The sequence below is a fragment of the Punica granatum genome, chromosome 2, assembly GCF_007655135.1.
Source record: "Punica granatum isolate Tunisia-2019 chromosome 2, ASM765513v2, whole genome shotgun sequence".
NCBI classification, from domain to species: Eukaryota; Viridiplantae; Streptophyta; class Magnoliopsida; order Myrtales; family Lythraceae; genus Punica; species Punica granatum.
Window position 1 is genome coordinate 5,660,081 of NC_045128.1, and position 25,355 is coordinate 5,685,435.

Genomic DNA, 25,355 nt, shown 5'->3' on the forward strand with positions numbered 1-25,355 from the left:
CCCCTCTGTGATTTGGTTTCCCGCCCAGAAAGAAGAAAGAATGGGAAGACCCCCCCCCCCCCCCCCCCCCTTTTAAAGAGAGACGCAAAGGACGACTAAGGAAAGATGTATTAAAGAATCAATACACTAGACGGATATTTATAGAATAAAGTAATACATAGTCAAACGCTAATTTATTGAAACTAAATTTAATAAGAAAATTTTAATGAATATAATAATTGCCCCAGTACTTTTGTTGCATAGGATAGACTCTCTCACCGTCCCTTCCTCTCAGACTTATTTAGACCAGAGATTGAAACAATCACTGTAATTAATTAAAAATAAAATTCTTAATAGTAAACATGCTCTTGATAGCCGGAAAAATAAAAAGGCAATACATATTTCTAAAACTCAAAATATGCTCTTAATACGTTTGCAGTCCAAAATAAAAATCAAAGGAATTACAATCTCTCCCTTTAAAGAATTTCGTCATCGAAATTCGAATTTTGTCAAATCGACCCCTCAAAAAAATAATATTTTTTATGAAAAACAAAAATCATGTTCAAGTGAAAACAAAATTTTTCCGTTCAAGATCCAAGACCAACAAATCATACCTAGACCTAGGACACTTCGCCATATAGGTAAGATTATAGAGGTGGCTCCTGCGGTTCAAGAGGTGGCTCCCACCAAAATCCATCGAATGTAGCACATTGTCCGCATAACACGTAGTTCCCACACTTCCATTTGGTGCATTGCTCTGATACCATTTATGTCACACCCCTTTTTGGCAATTGGAATGTGATCAACCGTTCACTAGGTCAAAATAGCAAACGAAGCCATCTTGCAAAACATCTATTTATGAATTTCAAAGTTGTCTTTATTAAAGCATAGTACGAATAATCTCCAAACAAAACGTTAGAAAACGAAGTCTTAAAGTGAATCCGATAATATTAAACTCCTAATAAATCACAAATTCTAATAAATCTGAAATCATGAAAGACCAGTATTCTCTATACTCCTCTGTAAGAACCTTCTAGTAGTTTAGCTCTCCAAGCTTCCTGAGTCCAAATCTGTGGGGAAATTATAAAGGGTTGAGTGCTCCCATACTCAGTAAGTAACCAAAACTCACATCTACCGGATCAAGTATCGAATAAAGAAACTTAACTTATTTCTAAATACAAGTAAAAAGAGACGATCATAATAATCTGCTCCAGACAATAGTTCTGAATCATGCAGCATCTAATTTCACAAATTTATTATTCAATCATTACAAAAAATCAATAAATCAAAGCATGCAAACATTTCCTGCAATACTATCAGCAGTTTGGATTCAGGATTAAAATTACAAAACTTTAACTTTGATTTTGATTATGGAAAAGGACAAATGAAATGAGATTATAAATTTGACTTAGGAAATGTATGTTTTTGTTGTGTAATGTGTTAAGTTAAAGTTAAAGTTAAAATATTTAACTTAGGAAATGTGTTTTTTTGTTGTATAGTGTGTTGAGTTAAAGTTAAAATCAAAATTAAAAAATTTTAACTTGCAATCCAAACAGGCCTTTAAATTCGGTGATTCAAATGTACTCGCCTAACATAAAGTCGATAATTCAAACACTGATATCAAAACAAATTTGTTCATCGCTATTGACACTACGGTGTGTCCTGTCACACAAATCTGAATACCAGCTTGGCCATCAACACGGCCCAAATAGATTAGCCGCTAGCATGGCCCGGATAATAATATTGCGATACCTCATAACGTAGTAGCTGTCGGCAACAGGCGTGGTTTTTAGCGTCCATCCCGACTTGAAAATTCAGTTAGTCCGTGTATACTTGGGACCCAATTGGATTAGAGTCGCCACTGCAGTTTATTTGGCCGGTAAGCCACCTAAGTCACCTAAGGGGTCAAGACACTGACCACCTAAGAATTTAAGTTTGATTTGGTCTTTGAACTAGAGAAGTGAGTACAGAGGCTTTGTTATGAGATTAGAGGCCCTCAAGCCAATAACTTGCCATTTCGGTACCCTAATAGGCTTCTATAGAATTCTAACACGTCCGATTATTTATCCTAGGGTCTCAATCTTTTTTCACGAGCATAAGAGTACAAGGAGTAAAATTTACAAATTACAGACTCTGCACACATTCATGTGCTTATATGCAAATTATACATGCCGACTCTAAAAATAAGCCACACGTTTAGGCCAAAAATTTAAAAGGGAAATACATTTAGGCTAGAATACGAATGGGCCATATATTCAGGCCATTATACAAACAATTGGCTGGATAGACCAAAAAGTGTGCCTATGGCCCAAAAAGAGGAAAATGGGCCTAGGGAATCAAATCTCGAAAAACCTCTAAGTATATTTTTCTATATCTACTCATTTTATTCACAATTTGTCCAAATCTATTATTAGGGTCATATTTACACGACTTAGTCATTTAATCCCCACAAATCTACAAAAATGGTCTTCATTCCCTGAAGGTCAATTTGACATTCAATTTGGATCCTAGAACTCAATTAGTGGGTTTATACCTCTTTAATCCCCATGATTCATGTCAATAGACATGATTATCCACTTTTAAACAATTTACACACCAATTTGGAATTTTACTTAATTAATTCCATGATTATGTCGACTAGAGGACTTTTATCGGTTTAAGGGACCTCAAGCCCTAATGGCCCACCCTCAAGGTCACAAAAATCTTCCTAAGGGCCTAAGACACTATAATTAGTATCTAATTACCCTTAGTCCCATGTGATTAGCCAAATTTACATGATTATTAAAAATTGATACATGGATTTCACCATTTGACCGATTTTGACTCGATTATTCACATACAAATTCAATCATATACACGAGTGGTTATTTACACAAATCAAGTCTAGAGACATTCAATTAGGCTCGATTAGACTCCAAATCCTAAGGCTGAAACACTAATTGAGTCAATTTTCACCTAAATTGGTCTAACTAATTCTAATTAGACTCTAATTGGGTAAAATCGGACCTAATTGGACAGTAAACCACTCGGCTGCATTGCCATTCATACACCCAAAGGCTCCATAAATCAATTGAAGCAAAAATCAAAACAATTGGCCACAATTAGGCCCTATTACACAAGGAAATGACTAATCATCACAATTAGCCATAATCATGCCTAATGGACCCGTAAATCAACCAATTGACTCTCGGATCAATTCAGCAAAAAATTTCCAGCATGCTTAAGAGATCAATTTTGAGCTAATTAAGGCCAATTGAACCTATTTAAGCCTAATCTCAAGCAATATGAAGTTAATTACTCCTAATTAAGCCTAATCGAGCCACCAATCATCAAATTGACACAGCCTAATATACCAAAAATTATGGTATGAACACAGTTCAATTTCATGCTAATTTTGACTAATTAAGTGATTCAAGCCTAATTACTCGTAGCCAAGTTCATAATTTGTTCGATTACACACAACTTGAGCCAAATTAAACCTTGACTACAAATTGGACCAAATTACCACGGGACCAAAATGTTATTACAAGTGATTAAGCAAGATTAAGCCCAATTAGAACCTAATTAGCACATATAAAAAGCTAATTATTACTAATTACATCTAATTTTACACAAATTGACTCAATTAACACCAAATCAAGTCCAATAAACACGCAATTAATCTTTTCCCGTGGACAATCAAGTTTGATTAGCTGAATTTAACCCTAATTAAGGATGATACTACATGATTAACCCTATTTATGATCTAATACAGACAAATTAGCAACCTATTAGTCTAATTCACAAATGTAAGAAATATATACACGTCGACTGAAATATGAGCTAGAGAGCTCAATTTCAGCTCTGGCTAGAGGCATGGGATGCCTTTTGCTACCTTGGTTGTGGCATGTTTCGGATCATCGAGCTTGGAATGATCGGAATCTGGGGTAAACTCTTCAAGAAATCCTACTATTTATAAGAACTAGGATGGAATTAGAGGAACTTGGGGTTATTTTGGCAGAACCTCAGCACATGAAATTAACCAAAAGTCCATTCTTCAGCAAATAACCCTTTGTTTATAGGCAAAGGGGATTCGAGGACCGTTTTGCAAATAACGAAAGCTCAAGAGCTCCGAATGAGCCGGGTTGGACAACTGGCATGGGGGCGTGGTTAAATTTTTAGCTGGGTGCCTAACTTCAACTAGTTGAACTGATTAAATAGTGCATTTGCCCTTAAACTTGTCAAAAAAACTTCATTTTCACCATTTTTTTCGGGATTTTAAAGTACATTTGAGCCAAGAAAAATTAATGAAAAATATCCTCGGGTCTAAAAAACGATTTTTGATTGAAAAACACCTCGACATGAATATTTCTTATTATATGACAATATCGATTTCTCCATCTCGAATCCTTGTCCTACTAAATAAATTATACGAATCAAAGGGTTTTAATAAGAGAATATTTAATATACCCTTTTTGTTAAAAATACGAGCAATTGGGTTTAAAAACAAAGTCTCCAAAGGATGGGTGCAACGTTTTGCAATTCGTTTTACACGTGCTTCCCCAAAGAATGAAATCTTACCAATTATCTCGTATTGTTTCAAAAATAGGCACTAACGGTAGAAATTAAGTACTATGCACTCGATGACTTATCTATTTAATTTGGAGAGTCCTTCTTCTGATGTGCGATCCCAGGTGCTTTTATTTGCTATCTGATTCATTGTGCTCCCCGAATAGCAGGCCTAAACCGTGTCGAAACGAGATTCTTACACCAGCCAAATGAGACTTAAAACATAACAAATCTAAGGATGCCAAATTGTTCCATAGCATTTGGTAACGAAATTAAGTTTGATTTAATTTGATTTAGTTTAATTTGAGCAGATGAAGACAAAAATAGTTGGAAAAAATATGTGAGAAAATTTGAAAAAGAAGATAAAAAAAGTAATAATTGTGTTGTTAAATTGAGGAAAAAAATTCAAATTGAGAAAAATTGTTGAATAATTAATTATAATAATAGATAACAAAAAATATCAAAGAGAATTTGAAGAAAAATATAAAAAAAATAATGATTATATTGTTGAATTGAGGAAAGTAAAGTCCCTTCATTCATTTTAGAGACACGAAAATCATTTCATGCTCGAATAAGGTGGTTATTTTTCAATAACATAACATTTCAAATAACTTTCATTACATGCATAGAATTTTCATTTCACCATTTCACAGACAATAGAAATGAGTTCGTGTTACTTACCTCGACTGTCCCCCGAATTATCAACTCATAGACAAAGATCCGGATTAGAAATATGAACCTAAAATTGAAATATAGAGTCAACTACTAATTCGAATTTCTAACGCAACCTTATATAATCCTAAAAGGTCCTCGAAGTATATCCCTATTTGACTATAAAGGGTCATGACTGGATCTAACTAGTCTAAACATAATTTACCAAAACTCAGTACTTTTAAAATCAATATTATGGTTCGAGATTCAAATTTACGGGAAAAAAAAATTTTCAAACTTAAAAGATGGAATCCGACTTAATTGACACCCAATACACCCATTTCAAGTACATAAACTATTTTATAATTTCCTAGAAATGAGAACAAAATATCTGTGCGCATACTTCAGCTCTTACGAGGGCCAAAAACACGATAATATTATATATTTCAAAAGAATACATTAACTATCTATATTTTCAGAAAAATCCCATAAAATTACACAAAATAGGAAATTGAAATACAAGTTCGTGGGCACAAAAATTATTAAAACCGGATATCCGGGGGTGTCAAAACGGCCCCTGGAATTTGTTGTTCGTCACAAAACGATCAACTCTAAATAGTCTGTCGGGCCATCTTCAGAAGAGTGTTACTCTCTCCATAGAACTCCATCTACTGTGTTCAAGGTGTCTATGGAATCCTCAAACAATAGGTTACAACTTAGAATCAAACAGAAGTCCAAACTATGAAGAAAACAGGTCAGAAAGCTAGCTCGAAATCTACTTTTCATCGTGTTTGCAGTTGACTTCAAAATGCGATATTTCTCAAACTACTCGACCAAATTTGATTTTGCAAAATCCTATAGCATCCTAAAGACCTTAGCAACAAAAGTACGTAGGAATTTCAGTCAGTAAACATAGCTATTATGTTTTGCCATTAATGAGCCTACAAGCTATCTCTCTTTAGAAATAGCTCGTTATAGCTCGTGATGTAATCTTTGATGAAGAAGCTTCGTGGGATTTCACGGAAAAGGTTATGATATATGATCCAAGCCATGAAGAGGTTACAGAAAGAGATGATTTCCAACCAAGCACGACCGCCAGCACAAGCACAAGCCAAAGTTCATCATCATCATCGAGTTCAAACTTGCAATCAACAAAAATAGAATCTCCTCATAGAAAATTTCACCAAGTAAGAGATCTTTATGAAACATGTGATTTAGCATGTTATGCATGTGAGCCACAAAATTTAGCCGTGAAAGAAGAAGCTCGGACAAAAGTTATGGATGAAAAATTACAACCATACTAGAGAATCAAACATGGGAGCTTGTAGAGTTTCTTAGAAGAAAAGATTTTATTGGTCTTATATGGTTTTATAACACCAAGTATAAAGAAGATGACTCAATTCAGAAGCAAAAACATCCACGGCGGAAAAGCATGAGCAATTTCAAAAGATTTTAAGAGAGGGTGTCGAAAAGTAATTTACAATTAGGATACTATTACTTCATGGTTAAAAGATAGTGCAATCTAGAAGCCTTGCACCTCCATTGAGAAGAGAAGATTTAATTGAACTTTGATATGCCAAGTTGTTATCTAAGTGGAATAAAGAGAAATCCAACTCAAAGTCTAGCTTCTAGGTGTCATCTTAGAGGTAGGAAAACAAATTCAAATTGGACTAGTCTGTGAATCCCAGGATTTTCGATACACGCATATATACATTCATATATGGTTAGATTATATTTATATTTATATGTATAGAGCAGCTAGGTTATTAAAAAAAAAAGCTCCCGTTTGGTTTTCAAAATTTTTTTAACTCTACTCCACTCTATTCTACTTTAACTTTATTTATCTTCAATTTAACAATACAATTATTATTTTTTCCTTTTATTCATTTTTTTACCATTCAATTCAATTTTTAATACTAAATTCTCTCAACTATTCATTACTTTTTCCACAATTCAATAACACAATCATTACTTTTTCTCAACTATTCATTACTTTTTCATACTTTTTATTATAATTCAACAACATAATCATTACAAATCAATCAAAACCAAAACTCTACTCAATTTTAAAACCAAACACAAGATTTAGTTTGGGCTAAGCCCACTGAGCCTTTCTTTTCGTGATCCGTCTTTATCGCCCTCTTCATTTCATTTAGGTTTTATTTAATTGATTTTCCTAGCATTTTGGGGGTTTTGTGCCTTCGACCAGAAACAAAAGCAGAGAGAGAGAAAGAGAGAGAGAGAGCTCTGCCCAAGAGGAAACAGGGTAGAGTGGAAGAACGTAAGCTCGATTGAGAGCTCGGGCTGGGGTTTATGGAAGAGGAGGAAGAATCAAAGAATTGAGAGGATAATTGGGGCATGGCAGCTGAGAGTGTAGTAAGAGAAGGAGAGAGTGAGCGAAAGGGAGCGAGGAACAGAGAGTCCGTAATAGAGCTCACTTAAGGAGGAACGGGACTGACCGGGGAACAAGACTATGAAGGTTGAGAGTGTATGGAAAGAGCGTAGGAGCTGAGAGTAAGAAATGATTTCAAAGGGAAAGAGCTCAGCTGGTACCAAATTAGATTATGGGTATGCTTTTGGACGTAATTGATTCTCTTTTCTTAGGCTTTGTTGACTTGATTGTGTTCTTGTTGTTGGCAATTTAGAAGCAAGGGATTAGTGGAGGAAAAGTGGGAAATTGTTCTAATGAGTTTAACTTGCACTTGATTAGGTTATAGGCATGCTGGGTAAGTTACCGATACTCTTTCCTTGCGCTTTTCGGCTATGTTCTTGATGTGAAATTGGAAGTTCGGGTTAGGTGGAGAGAGGGTGCCGGAAGAGTCGATTTAATCTTGTTCTGTTGAGGGTCCTGATTTGATTAATTATTCCTCTCAATTCCCTGATCATGTCTTGATGTAGATTGCTGATTTTGTTGTATGAATACAAAATTATACGGACTATTATTAAAGGAAATATTGTGATAATTTGGAAATGAGAATTTGGTAGGTATATATGAGGTTAGATGGCATGGTTGCAATTGATTATATTTGTGTTGTTGTTTGACTATAGCCATGGGACCACTGGACTCCGCGAATTACAAAATGGACTTGATCGGCCGCTGAACTCAACGGAATACAAATAGGGGCCTGATCGACTGTTGGACCCGACGTAATATAAGTAGGAGTCAGATTGGCCTCTGGACCCAGTAGAATAGAAATGGGGGCATGATCGGCTGCTAGATCCGATGGAATATAAATGGTGGTCAACTCTTACCGTTAAAGGTTAATAGGCGGTTCTCACTTATGAGATATGGGTATTGGGAGTTGAGGATGATATGAGTGAGAAGTGCGGGGTTATGGTACCGTCTTAATTTGTCGCAAGGAAATGCGATCATGTGACTATATTGGTTGAGTGGTGTTATACATTGTGTGTTTTTAATTGATTGAGATTGGTTATGATGATGGTTGATCTTGCCTGAATGTGTTCTAAATATACATAATTGCGTGTGGGATGTTAGAGTCTGATCTGTTAAGTGCTTGGATAGTGATTTGCTATGAAACGCTGATTTAATGAGTATTTGATGATATGCGATGTAGAGTTGCATGTTGTGTATGTGATTGCTGGAGCTTGAACGCAGTGAAATATTTGTATATATTGTATGAAATTACTATGCGGTAGTGAATTAAAGGCAGGTTCTAATATTATGGTGGAATTTTATAAATACTTGATTTATATAAAATTTGAGATTTGTAAATGTTCGTTTGTGAGATATAAAATATCTTATGGACAAATATTGTCGATTGAAAGGTATTAGTTGATAGATCTGGATGTGGTGTATATTTTATTAATATATATATATATAATTAATTAAGAATTGATATTCATTTAATAGTTCATTTTACTCTGAAATTTTGTGCTCACTCAAATGCAGCTCACAGTCCCTGCATATATTTTTTCAGATGAGTTAGGAGTTAGTTGACTCTCAGGAGCCAATTCATGTCAATGCCTTGTCCACTAGGGTTCCGCAACATTTGTTTGCTCTGCTTGGTCATGGATATCGCCATTGTCAATCTCTGTTGTATTGCGGCATCTTCTTCCTCTGCTTCAGAAACTCATTCCTCAGAGCAGATATAGTGTCTATAACCCATTTACAGGACAAGAGCACTATTATGGTTACAGATATAGATTCGTCAACTCTGGTCACTCTATAATTTTTTTACTCGGAAATATTAATCTCTTTGAACCGATAAATGCACCCATCGCTGCTGGTATGGTGCTCATCTTTACCGACTCCAAATATAACCTATCCAATTTCTGTACTTTAGCAAGGGGTTCCTCCTTCAGCATGAAATTCACGGACAAAACCAAAGTTATTAGATTGATCAAGTCCGCAAGGTTCAGGAAACTCAGCATTGGTGGGCAATCGTGATATCAATTGAGCTTGACGGAAGCACGGGATGGTCTGAAGAGCCTTGAGCTCTCAAATGAGTGGTTCAAGGACTTCATGCATTCCTCCCAAATAGAGGTTTTCCAGATGAAAAAGGCTTCGATACCCGCTGAAGGCTCTTAATTAACCATGTCTAGTTACAGGACCCTTAAGAAGGATAAGTTCCCAACTTCAATAGGAACTCCTCCCTCCAATGGACATATCCGGCAGTTCAAAGCTTATTAAGTTCCCAAGATTACTTGCTAATGAAGTTATTTCAGTTGCATTGATCTTGAGCACTTCCAAATTAATTAGACTTCAATAAAATGAGGCAGTTTCTTGACTAAGTACATGTATTGCGACAAGTTCAGCTCAAGAGATGACTTTAATTGCCCAATGGAGTCTAGGAGTTTTCCTAGTTTTTGACGGGACTCCGTGAGAGTCGGCTTAGATTCACAAGGCTTCTAACTGACTCTGGGGTTAGATTAAGATACTGTAAAGATCTTTGCTATGCAATAACTAATCTAATTAAACCGCCGAACGATTTCTGGAGTCTTAACGATATAGAAATTTAAGGCCAAAAGCAACTTATCGGAGTATCACCATTGATACCCACGTATATCATTATATGTTTGTATGCATGTTTGTCGAAATATAGAATTTTACATAATCTAATTTTGATTAATCTTAGTTATATATTAATGCATTTTGAAGTCAATAAAGTAGTATATATATATATATATATATTTATGTAAAAGAAGTATATAAGGAACTAACTCAATATGAAGATTTGACATGTTTTATTTATTGTTAACTTAAAAACCATCAAATAATAGTTAATTCTGCAATTATAAGGTAATTAGTTAATACTTTATAAAATATATTATAATATGACGGGAGTTAAGATAAGAACTTTTGGGGAGTTAAAATTTAGTTTGCACACACACTGACGTCTATCGATCGGAATCAAGAAGAACAGGAAGTCAAACTCATAAATAAATATAATGGCTACAGACTAACCTACATAAAAGCTAAACTAGCTAGAAGAGATATGGGACTGATAGGGGTCTAGATTTGAATTGTTACAGATCCGCAGCCAGTAACATCCCGAATTTTCGGGGGTTATATACGTAAATTTCCATTGATTTTGCAATTAATTTTGAGATTTATCAATTTATACAATATTTGATATATAGATATACTCAAAGCTTGCTTTCCATGTGTCGAGCTTGAGTGCCATGTGCTATTTCTCCCTTCAATCCACCTGTCGCTTCGTCCTGCAGACATATATATATATATATATATATGTATATATATGTAATTTGTTTTTAACATTTAATGGCAGAGGGGAATTTAAAAAAAAAAAAAAAAACAGAACGGGAGGGGAACGGACCTGCTCGGGGAAGGTGGAAGAGAACAAGGCGGAGTGGAAGAGGGGGAGTGCTCTTCTTTTCCGGGCAGCTCAAGTGATCATGAAAACGAGAGAAAGCGCGCACACGAAAAGGACTTAATTTCGGGTTATTACCCTCAGCTGCTTTGAGAGATTGGGTAACCTAAGTGCCTTGCATCCAAATATGTTCAACTCCCGCAGATTACTCAGTTCCTCGAGTCCTGGAATTTTCGTGATGCTCTCACAATCACCCATGCGGAAGACCTCCAGCCTCTGCAACTTTGATGGGTTCGGCAACTTCATGAGTGATCTGCAACTGCTTATATCCAACCCTTGCAGCGACTCCAGCTCTGCAACCGCCTCAATTTCGCCCAATTGGTCGCAGCCTGTAAGGGATAACTCCTCCAAAGAGGGTGGCAGCTCGGGTAAACGCGTAAGCGACGTGCACCTGTTGATACGTAACCTTTTGAGGTTGTGCAAAGGGTCAAGCCTCTCGGGACCGTCCAGCCACGTTAAAGGGCAGCCACTTGTATCCAAATCCTTCAGGGACAAGAGATTGCCAAGGCCTTCGATTTTACTGAGCTTCCGGCATCCCATAACCCATAATTTCGACAAATTCTTCAAGTTTGAAAGGTCTGGCAACCTCTCAAGTGAGTGGCAGAACAAGATCCTCAAAACTAACAGGCTTGAGGGAAGTATGGGGAGCCTTTTAAGTCCGTGGCAACCATCAATAACAAGATGTTTAAGACGGGAGACAAATGCACCTATCTCTTCCGGTAAGGTAGATATCTTCACGGAGTACAAAAACATTTTTTCGAGCTTCCTTAAGCTGGAGACGCTTTCCAGCTCCTTGAGCTCACAAGTCCGAAACAAAAGCAATTCTTTTAGATTAACCAAGTTCACGAGGTTTACGGAAGTCATTGCTGATGCCTCTTGAACTTCTAGACTAATTAAGCTAGACGGAAGCTCGGGGAGGGTCTGAAGATCTGGCTTAGAAATATGAAGGGTCTCGAGGCATGAGAGAGTGCTCATACTCGCCGGGAGGCTCTTTATCATAAAAATTCTCAAGACCCTCAAAGAAGATAGACTCAAAATTTCATCGGAAATTATTTGGTATCCTGCTGCCACCCGTGGAGAAAACCTGGCATCGAGAACTTTGAGCTTCTTTAAGCTTCTTAGGTTACCCGGTAAAAAACTGACATATGTGGCATCGATCATGAGCAATTCCAAATCATGTAGATCTCCAACGAAATCCGGCAACCTTCTGATGTCAGTTCCCGTCAAGATCAGTTCAACCAATGAGGTTAACTGCCCAATGGAGTTCGGAAGTTCCTTTACCCCACTACGTAATAACGAGGGTCTCCTTAGATTCACAAGGGATCCAACAGACGCTGGAATTTCATGAAAAAGTCTACATCTATCAGCAGACAGAACTTCAAGCTTTTTCATACCTCTCGATATCGGTAATTCTTTGACCCGTGTACCATCAATAAGAAGCTCAACTAGTGACTCCATGGAACCCAATTGCTCCGGCAACTTCTCCAGTCTCTTACAGTCCCTCAAGTTTAAGAGGATCAGATTCTTTAGAAGCGCTATTGATGGATCAACCCAAACCAACTCCTGGCAGGACTCGAGAATCAAGCTCTCTAAGCTCGGAAATGCTGAGAAGTCAGGAGTTCTGCTTATTGGGCACTTACTAAGATTGAGAACTTTTAGCTTCGACCCAAACTGAAGAACATAACAAGAGATGTAAGAAAACTATTTAGAAGGAATAACATTGATAGAAAGCATTTATAGTTAATAGTAACAGGTCAAACCTCGATCGATTTCCAACCAATCCAATCATCACGAATTAAGCTCCTTGACAAATCGAGAACAATTAAGTTCCCCAGAATTAAATTGGTCGGCGGAGATACGTTCTTTCTATGCCAACTCAACCATCTCAGCTGACGGAAACGACCCTGAAAGTTCCCATCAAGCCTTGCAACGGCGAGTTCAAGAATTCTCAGCCTTGACAGTTTCCTAAACATCTCATCGTTAAGACAATCTGCTTCCTCCATGAAATGACATCCTTCTAGACTGATGGCTTCCACTTTTGATTTTCCCTACAATCATCAAAAACGTACGGAAGCGGTTTCAAACAATTTTCATGATCCGAAAGCCGAGTACATCGAAAATGTTATACCTGTTGTTGCACTAATACATCAAATGCATCTTCACCGTGCCACAGCCTACTCCAGCATCCTGGTTCTTTATCTTCTTGTTCAACAGTGCTTCTACCAAGATCTCTGAGTTGATCATGCATCCATATTTTATTGTCCTCTCCGATTTTAATCAATGACTTTAGTTGGAGGATCTCGATTCCCACTTCTGGCGAAAGTTTAGTATCTTTCCACATAGGAATCACTAGCCTGACATCCATACCGATGAAAAGGCATGCAATGTCAAGGAATATTTCCTTTTGCTCACGTTCCAATGACTCGTAACTTATTTTCAACTTATCTCGGACATCAACCATGTCAAGTTTAATTTTCAACTTCTCTATTGTACAATGCCACATATCCTTCCTTCCACCATAGACAGATAAATATGATCCCAAAACCTCAAGAGCCAGAGGAAGCCGTCCAGTTATGTTAACGATCTGCAATGCTTCTTTGGCCAAGTCAGGTCGGGGTGACTTATCTCTGAATGCGTGCATGCAGAAGAGCTCTAAAGCATGACCTTCTTCCAGTAATGCGACTTCGTACAAATCTTGCACTTGAAATTGATCCAAGACTCCCTTTTCTCTGGTCGTGATGATGATCCTGCTTCCTCGGCCAAACCAACCAACGTCTGCTGCCAGAGCTTTAATCTGGTTGATGCGGTCGACATCATCGAGAAGAATCAGTACTTTCTTGTGGCAAAGCCTTTCCCTAAGCACATTGATTCCTTCCTCTACGTTAGCATAGGCCTGCTGCTCAAGCCTTAATATGTCGGAGACCAATTGACTCTGTAAGTTTTGAAGGCCTCTAGGATGCCAGGACATTTCTCGGATATCTTTAAGGAAAGAACAACTTTCAAAATTGTCTACGATTTGGTTGTAGACAAACTTGGCTAGAGTTGTCTTCCCTATGCCGCCCATGCCCCAAATCCCGACGACCCGAACATGATCATCTATGCCAACTTCTAACTTTTTCATAAGTTCTTCTGCACGATCCTCGATTCCAACCATGACAGTACCCACTTCCAAGTAAGACTTCTTCAGTTCTCTAATGACCTTTGCAACGACTAATTTTATGAACTCACCTTGATGTCTGCGAAGACGTATTTCGTAGTCACTTGTACGTATATAGTTACGAAAAGGCCAATGCATGAAATTAAAAGAAAAGACAAAATATTGCTGAACTTTATTAATTTTAACGGATTAACTTACCTAAGAAACTTTGCAACTTTCATGTATATTTATATATATTTGTACATTTAGTCTATTAATATCTATCGTCATTTCTGAATATATTCGATTCTAAGTAGATTTTATTTTATATTGGAATATAAACAACATTAAAAAAGAAAATGTAAGAATTATTTTTATTTAAAAAAATTCTATATTTTTATTTTTATATTAAAAAATTCAATGCTGGACTTATATATGTTCAATATATATAGTTTGCATGTGTATTTCATAGATACTAACCCGTATGATAGTACTTTTTAATGCGAAATGCAAGCAATATTCTGCCTACACAACAAAGAAAATGTAAGCATTATTTTAATCTTTCCGTATCTCATTATCCCGTCAACTTTTATGAGTAAAAGCATACAAATGTATCAAATTAACTATAAGAACATTTATTACTTTAATAGAAATTTATCCATTCATGCAATTACGGCTTCATTACATAGTAATAACTTTTTGAATAAAATGGGTACATAGTTAACATAAACTTAAGATAATGTGTTGTTTTGGATGAAAAGTAAAATTCCATAAATTTATAAAAGTAGACTTTGAAAATTATTAGTTACATCTAAATTACCAGTATTAATTATACTAATCATGTTAATCCATATATTCAAATTAATTTATACTTTTCCCTATCAATGTCCCTCATTAAATGCACAATTCCCCCGTACTTATGTACTAGTTTTTTTGCCCACGCATTAGACTAGTTATTCTTAGAAGGATTTTTAAAAATTTTGACACCACAATTCAAACGTTCATTAAGTTATATATTTTTAAATTTAAACCATTCAAATATTAGTGCATACAATAACAAACTAAGGATAATTAGAAATGAATTATAATACGAAATATAAATGAAGAAAATGATATTACTTAGAAAACATATTATATTTTGTAAAAAATCGAAGTTTAAAAAAATTGTAATAGAAAACTTCAATATATTTTGTATAGAAAAAAAAGTGGTGCAAATAATCTACTTTTAATAATTTTTAAACAAATTTATCTTTTACTATTTCAAAAATGTTCAATATTTAGAAATGCATATTGCATATTAGTGTGTTTTTTTTTAGTTGCTAATTATGTCAAAAAAAATTTATAGATATTTATTTTAAGAAATTTTACCTTTTCTAAATAAATTTTAGAATTATATTTTTTATTTTTGATGATATAGCAATATGAGAATTCAACTCGAATTTTATTTTAATATAGATATACAGATATAGGGGAAATGGGCCAAAATTTTATATCGTGGCAGATTTATAGGGAAAGAAAAGGGGAAAGATTGAGAAAGAAATTTTTTTTCCCCTCCCCTCTATTTCTTTGATGAAACAAGGGAAAATGTTTTTGCTTAAATCCACTATAACGGAACTCTTTATTAGTGCATAGAAAAAATGTTAAGGTCGAGGTTTCAGAAAAATGCCGGTCTTTGATTCTTTTTCTCCAAATCCCTCATATTGAGATGTGACTCGTATTCAACTAGGGGTGTAAATGAGACGAGTCGACATGGCTCGTTAAAAAAATGCTCAAGCTCGACTAGATCTCGAGCTCGGTCGAGTTTCAATATGGAGGCTCGAGCTCGAGTAACACTTCGGTAGCTCAAGCTTGGCTCATTAAAGCTCATTTGATTGCTACGGGCTCAAAACCAAGATCAGCTCGATTAAGTTCGGCTCCAGATCGAGCTCAACTCTGTGGCATCTCGGGGTCGCGAACTTGCCAAGCAGGAAAGAAAGAGAAACAATTTCTATTTTATTTATTATTTCATTTTCAAATTTCAATTTCTATATTATTTTAAGAGTTTAGGCTAAAGAGAATAATGAGAAAGCCCAGTCCAATCCATGAATTATGGACTTGGGGGCCTCAGTTCACTAATAAAAGGAGATGTATGTAATTTTATGTAGAAACTCAGCTAGGCTAGCGAGCTGAACGAACCGAGTACCACAGAGCTTGACTTGGCTCGCTCGGAAGAAAAGCTCGGCTCGAGCTAGACAATGTCAAGTCAAGTTCGAGTTATCACCGAGTTATCTTAAGTAACTCACGATTTGGCTCGTTTACACCCCTATATTCAGGGGCAAATTAGAAGATCCAAATATGATAACAAGATTGGATGAAAGGGAAAAGTGGCAAGATCACAAATTCTGCTGAAATTATATTTCCTATTTTGTTGGGACTTCATTATATCTTCTAAATCTTTAAATTCGAGATAATTCTATAATTTTTCAAAGGGAGAAATATTCTAAAATTGTATTAGGATATCTTAAAGATATCGCGAAGGTATTATATCTTTAAGAAGGTTTTGTGTAACATATCATATGTATGATTGGGAAATCAACTGTAATCCTTCCGGCTTTTTCTTAGAACTGGTTCAAAGAAGGAGAGTGAGAATTGAGAAGATTGTGAGGTTTTTCTCACATTGGGTCTTTGTAACAGGTGTTAAGAAACACAAGTGTAATCTCGAGTGAGTCATCTCCAGTTTATTGATCTAGCGAAATTTTCCTACTTAGTCCTAGGATGTTCCCTTACTATGATTGCTTTACCACATATATTTCGGTATTCTTTCTTCTCTCTTCTCGATCTATATTCCTCAACACCTCCAAATAAATGTAAGTTGAGATTGATTCCAGGATATCAAACCAGGCCGTTTTTCTTAAAAAAAAGGGGTTCTTTGCAACGGCATCATCGCTCTCTATGTATAGGACCAAGAGATCTTGGGTTTAATTTTCACCAATCTGACTTCCTATGCCCTTTTATTTTCCCTAATTCTATTTATCCCTATAAAAGCCTAAATGGAAAAAAAAATGACTGTTCAATTTAATTAGTAGAAATAGAAAGTGAAAAACTCGAAGCAGCAGAGAGTTACCCGTTTGCCACTTTATCCAGTTCCAGACTCTTCAGCTTCACAACTTCCTTCAGCACGTCCCTCCATGCTCGGACCTTCTCCTGATCGAAATTCTTCTCGTGCCGGGAGAACGGTTTGGCATAACTCCCCGTCTGGTGTTGGACCTCATCAGGCGTTACGTCCAGGAATATTGGCATGATCAGCTGCTTGCTCTCTTTCATGGACTTCACCATTTCCGCCACCTCCAACAGGCACCACTTGCTTGATGCATAATCCGCGGAGAAGATGGGGATCCCAATCTTCGACTGCTTGATTGATTTCATCAGCTTGGGGCCAATCTCCTCCCCTACATGAAGCTCCTCGTTGTCCCTGAAGGCGCGAACCCCTGCGTCGATGAGGCTATGGTAGAGGCAGTCCGCGAAGGACTTCCAGATGTCGGTCCCCCTGAAACTCAGGAAGACCTCATACTCGTGGCCTACCGCTGGATCGTCTGAGGATGAGGACGACATTACATTGTGGCTTTCAGAGGCCCCCTGTTTTTCGCTGGCAATTTGCGTCGGTTCATGTTTATAACTATATAACTCCACATAACTTATGCAATCATTTTGACTAAAAGAAGAAGTACATCCTCAACAACGAGCTGAAAGATTATGAAATGTTTTGTAGTATAAAACCTGTCCAAGGGATGCTACTGCTATAGGCTCTGGTGAAATCTCCGCAAATAACTCATCAATGGGCAAGTTGAGTTCCGTTTCTATTGTATTGAAAGCAACCTCAGTAGAAAATGGAGCTATTTTATCTAGCAACAGCAACAGTTCGTCCAGATATTCAGGAGGTATCAAATCCTGCAAACAGAATGTCACTTAATTTTGCTAGATACATATTAGATGTGATAGCCATATAATTAAATATATAAACTATAGATTTTTTCCGGTTACAATATATTAACTATAGATCGAGTGGTCCATCCGCATTTATCTCAGAAGCTCAAAGGAAATTATAGTCAACTTCTATGCAAATGTAGAGTACAAATGTTGCAACAAAGGCAACATTTATAGAAATTACAAAAGCTTTTATACCCTGAAAACACAGCGATTCTTTCCAAAATAGATGTAAAATCCGGAAAAAAGGAAAACCAAACGGACAAACTAACCCACTTAAATTAAAGGATAGCCTCACTTACCGGCCATGAAGAAACAGCTTTATATATGCCTGAAAGAGTAAAGAAAGAAAGATGAAATTGTACAAAACAAAGTTCAGCATCAAAGAAAGATGAAATTGTACAAACGCGTCAATGTGGTGGGTAAATACCGAGGACGAGGGCTGGAGGCGGACGAACTTCAATCGACTGTGCAATCGGACACGGAATGTGAGTATAGAGAGACTCAATCGGGTTAGGGCTCAGTTGACAATCGAGAGCTCAATCGGGCTTCAATTGACTGAGAGTAGAGAGAGAGAGACCCAAATCGAAATTAGGGTCAGGGCTGTGCAATCGGACTTCGATCGGGCTTCAATTGACAATCGAGAACTCACCATTACAGCGGAGACTCGTATCGGAGAGCAGCGAGAACTGGAGGAGCGTCGGAGTGTGAGCGCGAGACCAGAGGGACGGAGTCGGGAGTCGTCTGTGCTTCACCCTTCAGAGAGTACGGCTACGACCGTCGGGGTGAGATCAGAGCAGCGCCGGCGTCGCGTCGGGGTGGGATCACCGTGGCGCCTGGAGTGGTCAAGGGCTCGAGGTTGTCTCCGTCTCGTCTGAGTCGTCTCTGAGTTCTCTCCCCGACCGAGTCTCCGTCTGTTCGATAAAGAAAGGAGGAGGAGAACGGATAGAAGAGAGAGGCGGAAGGAATTTGCTGTGGGCATCAGTATTAGGGTTATTAACGGTATTTTGGTAATTTTAGTAAAGATAAACAAGTTTAATCATGTATGTGAAGTGCGATGAGTTAGCGCAAATCCATTGGGTTTGATGGACTTGGTTCACTGTACGGCTTCAATCTTTGCTGAAGCTTTTTTCACCTTCTCTCATCTTAAGTCGAGGGTTATATATACTACGAGCCGAAATTTCAACAAAATTTTTTCTAAAATTTCAGTAATCCTAAAACTAGATTATTCATAATTTTCGACTATGGCATCGGCTCAATCAACTCTACAAAATTTTCATCAACCAATCTCGTATAAAAACATCTCATAATTAAACCAAGACATTAAGACAGAAACTTCGATAAAATCTAATGACTAACGTAGCAGTTAAATGAATTTGTAAAGCAAGGAAATCAGTCTTAAAGCTCAGCAGCATCTCTCTCCCATTCAGTTAACCCTCATCCAGAAGCTTCAATTTGAATCTCGCCTTAAATTTCTCTAACTGGTTACTCGACTAAATTAATCCCCATGAACAAGTTCCTCCCTTGCCTAGGGCATTCCAGCAGATTAACCAACTAACTAATTCCCGATTCAGTACTTCAGTTAATTCATTACAACAAATTTCACAACAAGGAATACAGAATCAAACACCGTTTAGAATAAATACTACCGTTTAATAAACAAACAGATTTTAAGCTCCAAGTACCGTCTAGATCATTCTCCAAATTTTCACCCCAATAAGTCTCCTAAATAATCAGAATAAATACTATCCCCCTCTCTTTCTATTCATGCATAGCACCACCTATTCTTGCTCTGCTCCACACCACGGCACCTTATTACCCAAATATGAAGAGAAAGAACATGATCGAACTCGAACAACATGGAAATCAGAAATAAATACATCCATAAATTAATCAATTGAAATCTAAACTCTACCCTAGGAATGACTTCGAATTTCCTCGCCACTGTATACTCTCGCTCAGCATATCCTGTCATCCCTTCGATCGATGGTTCTTTGTTTTCACCCTTCCTTGAGCTCCATCCTGCTTTCAATCGCTCGCTATTAAAAGTCTCATCAAATCGATAGAATTTCCAAAATAATTACAAATTAATCCAAAATAAATTGTTATTTACAACAACATAAATTTTTAAGACTTTACAATTACAATTACAAGCCAGAAAATAAAGTACATGAAATCCGCTGTGCACTCAGATCTTCATACTAGCCCTTCCAAGAGAATTTATCTGAAAAATATGAGATAGGAATGGATTGAGCTCAATAGCCCAGTGATTATAATATACACCTAAACTATCCGAATCTACGCATTGTTTTAATATCTCAAACAATAAATATATATATACGTTTGGATCTTAAATCCTCATTGACCTCTTCTCAACTCCTTGATCACAGTGAAGCCTCCATATCTGACGACCCTTTGCCCCAGTATAGTCCTTTCTCCTGCTGGGTCAATATTGGGCGTCATAGGATTCACTATTCTTCCGAAAATTTTGATCAATACATATCACATATCATGATTATAATATCCAAAATTAACTCATATCATATCAAAAGTGCATGCATGACTGAAACATGGACATGACCTTGACAATTGATTTTATAAAATATCATATAATAGCATTACAAGAATACTAATTTAGGATAGATTACTCACCTAATCACTTTGCCCGAAAATCCAACACTTATAAGACATGAACACGACACTATTTTCCCGTAATAGCGCTCTCATTTCCCTGCCTCCCGTTTGATCTCTCTCTCTCTCTCCCTCTCTGTGATTTGGTTTGTCGCCCAGAAAGAATAAAGAATGGGAAGACCCCATTTTAAATGGAGAACCAAAGGACGACTAAGGAAAGATGTATTAAAGAATCAATACACTAGGTGGATGTTTATAGAATAAAATAATACATAGTCAAACGCTAATTTATTGAAACTAAATTTAATATGAATATAACAATAGCCCCGGTACTTTTGTTGCATAGGATAGACTCTCTCAACGTCCCTTCCTCTCAGACTTATTTAGACCAGAGATTGAAACAAAAAAGGAAAATTTATAAGGCAGTTAAGAGGCAAAACGGTAAGGAATCACTCGGAGAAATTGTCCATAATTGCACCTAACCCGATTAGGATCAATCACTGTAATTAATTAAAATAAAATTCTTAATAGTAAACGTGCTCTTGATAGCCGGAAAAATGAAAAGGCAATACATATTTCTAAAACTCAAAATATACTCTTAATACGTTTGCAGTCCAAAATAACAATTAAAGGTATTACAATCTCTCCCTTTAAGGAATTTCGTCCTCGAAATTCGAATTTTGTAAAATCGACCCTTCAAAAATAATTTTTTTTTATAAAAAACAAAAATCATGTTGAAGTGAAAAAAAAAAATCTGTTCAAGATCCAAGACCAACAAATCATATGTAGACTCAGGACACTTCATCAGATAAGTAAGATTCTATGAGTGGTTCTTGCATTTCAAGAGGTGGCTCCCACCAAAATTTGTAGCACTTTGTCCACATAATACTTAGTTTCCACACTTCCAGCTGGTATATTACTCTGATACCATTTATGTCACACCCCAATTTCAGCAATTGGAATGAAATCGACCGTTCACTAATAGGTCAAAATAACAAACAAGCCATCTAGCAAAACATTTATTTATGAACTCCAAAGTCGTCTTTATTAAAGCATAGTATGAATAATCTCCAAACAAAATTACCAAACGAAGTCTTAAAGTGAAACCGATAATATTAAACTCCTAATAAATCACAAATTCTAATAAATCTGAAATCATGAAATACCAGTATTCTCTAAACTCCTCTGTAAGAACCTTTTAGTAGTTTAGCTCTCCTAGTTTGCTGAGTCCAAATCTGGGGGAAATTATAAAGGGGTGAGTGCTCCCATACTCCGTAAGTAACCAAAACCCACCTCTACCAGATCAAGTATCGACTAAAGAAACTTAACTTATTTCTAAATACCTTGTAAAAAGAAACGATCATAATAATTTGTTCCAGACAATAGTTCTAAATCATGCAACATCTAATTTCACAAATTTATTATTCAATCATTACAGAAATTCAATAAATCAAAGCATGCAAACATTTCCTGCAATACTTAAATTCGGTGATTCAAATATACTCGTCTAACATAAATTCGATAATTCAAACACTGATATCAAAACAAATCTGCTCATCGATATTGACAATACGGTGACACTTTGTCCTGTCACACAAATCTGAATACCAACTTAGCCACCAGCATGGCCCAAATAGATTAACCGTTGACACGGCCTGAATAATAGTATTGCGATACCTTATAGCGTAGTAGCTGTCAACAACAGGCATGGTTTTTAAGCCTTCATCCTAACTTGAAAATTCAATTTAGTCCGTGTATACTTGGGATCCAATTGGATTAGAGTCGCCACTACCATTTTATTTGGCCGGTGAGCGACCTAGGTCACCTAAAGGGTCAAGACACTAACCACCTAAGGATTTAAGTTTGACTAGGTCTTTGAACTAGAGAAGTGAGTTCGAGGGCTTTATTATGAGATTAGAGGCCCTCAAGCCAATAACTTGCCATTTTGATACCCTCTTGTGCTTTTATAGGATTCTAACACGTCCGATTGTTTGTCCTAGGGTCTTGGTCTTTTTTCATGAGCATAAGAGTACAAGGAATAAAATTTACAAATTACAGACTCCACACACATTCACATGCTTATATGCAAATTATACGTGTCAACTTTGAAAATGGTCGACACGTTCAGGGCAAAAATTTAAATGGGAAATACCTTCGGGCCAGAATACAAATGAGCCATATATTCAGGCCATTATTCAAACAATTGACCGAATAGGCCTAAAAGTGGGCCTAAGGCCCAAAAAGAGGAAAATGGGCCTAGGGAATCTAACCTAGAAAAACCTCTAAGTATATTTTCCTCTATATACGCATTTTATTCACAATTTGTCCAATTTTATTATTAGGGGCGTATTTGCATGACTTAGTCATTTAATCCCCAAAAATTTATAAAAACGTTCCTAATTCCCTTAAGGTCAATTTGACATTCAATTTGGATCCTAGGACTCGATTAGTGGGTTTATTACTCTTTAATCCCCATGATTCATGTCAATATACATGATTATCCACTTTTAAACAATTTACACACCAATTTGGATTTTTACATAATTAATTCCATGATTATGGCGACTAAAGGACTTTTATCGGTTTAAGGGACCTCGGGCCCTAATGGCCCACCCTCAAGGTTAGAAAGACCTTCCTAAGGGCCTAAGACACTCTTATTAGTATCTAATTAACCTTAGTCCCAAGTGATTAGCCAAATTTACATGATTATTACAAATTGATACATGGATTTCACCATTTGACCGATTTTGACTCGATTATTCACATACAAATTCAATCATATACACGAGTGGTTATTTACACAAATCAAGTCTAGAGACATTCAATTAGGCTCGATTAGACTCCAATTCCTAAGGTTGAAACACTAATTAAGTCAATTTCACCTAAATTGGTCTAATTAATTCTAATTAGACTTTAATCAGGTAAAATCGGACCTAATTGGACAGTAAACCACGGCCACATTGCCATTCATACACCCAAAGGCTCCATAAATCAATTGAAGCAAAAATCAAAACAATTGGCCACAATTAGGCCCTATTACACAAGGAAATGACTAATCATCACAATTAGCCATAATCATGCCTAATTGACCCCTAAATCAACCAATTGACTCTCGGATCAATTCAGCAAAAATTTTCCAGCATGCTTAAGAGATCAATTTTGAGCTAATTAAGGCCAATTGAACCTATTTAAGCCTAATCTCAAGCAATATGAAGTTAATTACCTCTAATTAAGCCTAATTGAGCAACCAATCATCAAATTGACACATCTAAGCCTTATATACCAAAAATTATGGAATGAACACAAGTTCAATTTCATGCTCCTTTTGACTGATTGAGTGATTCAAGCCTAATTACTCGTACCCAAGTTCATAATTTGTTTGATTACACACAACTTGAGCCAAATTAAACCTTGACTACAAATTGGACCAAATGACCACGTTACCAGAATGTTATTACGAGTGATTAAGCAAGATTAAGCCCAATTAGAACCTAATTAGCACATGTACAAGCTAATTACATCTAATTTTACACAAATTGACTCAATTAACACGAAATCAAGTCCAATAAACATGCAATTAATCTTTTCCCGTGGACAATCAAGTTTGATTAGCTGAGTTTAATCCTAATTAAGGATGATACTACATGATTAACCCTATTTATGCTCTAATACGCACAAATTAGCAATCTATTAGTCTAATCTATATACAAATGTAAGAAATATATACACGTCGACCGAAATATGAGATAGAGAGCTCAATTTCTGCTATGACTAGAGGCATGGGATGCCTTTCCTACTTTAGTTCGGGCATGTTTCGGATCATCGAGTTTGGAATGATCGAAATCAGGGCTAAACTCTTCAAGAAATCCTATTATTTATATGAACTAGGGTGGAATTAGAGGAACTTGGGCTCATTTTGGCAAAACCTCAACACATGAAATTGACCAAGAGTCCATTTTTCAGCAAATAATCCTCTATTTATAGGCAAAAGGGATTCGAGGACCGTTTTGCAAATAATGAAAGCTCAGGGGCGCAAATAAAATTATTTTTGAATTGTGAGAGCTCCGAGTGAGTCGGTTTGGACAGCTAGCATAGGGGCGTGGTTACTAGCCACGACCAAGGGGTTAGGCACGGTTAATAACCGCGCCCTTCCTAAATTTTTACCTCGGCGGGAGCTAACTTTAACCAATTGAACTGATTAAATAGCGCATTTGCCCTTAAACTTGTCAAAAAAACTTCATTTTCACCATTTTCTTCGGGATTTTAAAGTTCATTTGAGCTAAGAAAAATTAATGAAAAATATCCTCAGGTCTAGAAAACGATTTTTGATTGAAAAACACCCGACGTGAATATTTCTCATTACGTGAGAATATCGATTTCTCCGTCTCGAACCCTCATCCTACTAAATAAATTATACGAATCAAAGAGTTTTAATCAGAGAATATTTAATGTATCCTTTTTGTTAAAAATACAAGCAATTGGGTTTAGAAACAAAGTCTCCAAAGGGTGGGCGCAACATTTTGCAATTCGTTTTACACGTGCTTCCCAGAAGAATGAAATCTTACCAATTATCTCGTATTGTCTCGAAAATAGGC

The 25,355-nt window shown here is 36.5% G+C and overlaps 1 protein-coding gene across 2 annotated transcripts; it reads right to left on the reverse strand.

Moving 5' to 3' along the window:
• Window positions 1–10,512: 10,512 nt before the first annotated feature.
• On the reverse strand, window positions 10,513–19,124 carry LOC116194328 (TMV resistance protein N-like). Of its 2 annotated transcripts, none has more exons than XM_031523118.1 (9): window positions 18,782–19,124; window positions 18,560–18,687; window positions 18,432–18,460; window positions 17,923–18,093; window positions 17,270–17,781; window positions 13,159–14,266; window positions 12,791–13,078; window positions 10,977–12,701; window positions 10,513–10,860 (listed from the first exon to the last, which is right to left on the reverse strand). In XM_031523118.1, the coding sequence occupies exons 5-8, from the start codon at window positions 17,755–17,757 to the stop codon at window positions 11,091–11,093; spliced, it is 3,495 nt and encodes a 1,164-aa protein (XP_031378978.1). In that variant the 5' UTR covers window positions 17,758–17,781; window positions 17,923–18,093; window positions 18,432–18,460; window positions 18,560–18,687; window positions 18,782–19,124; the 3' UTR covers window positions 10,513–10,860; window positions 10,977–11,090. The 2 variants fall into 2 exon arrangements, with proteins under 2 accessions (XP_031378978.1, XP_031378977.1); XM_031523117.1 differs by having other exon boundaries at window positions 17,270–17,791.
• Between the last annotated feature and the right edge of the window lie 6,231 nt (window positions 19,125–25,355).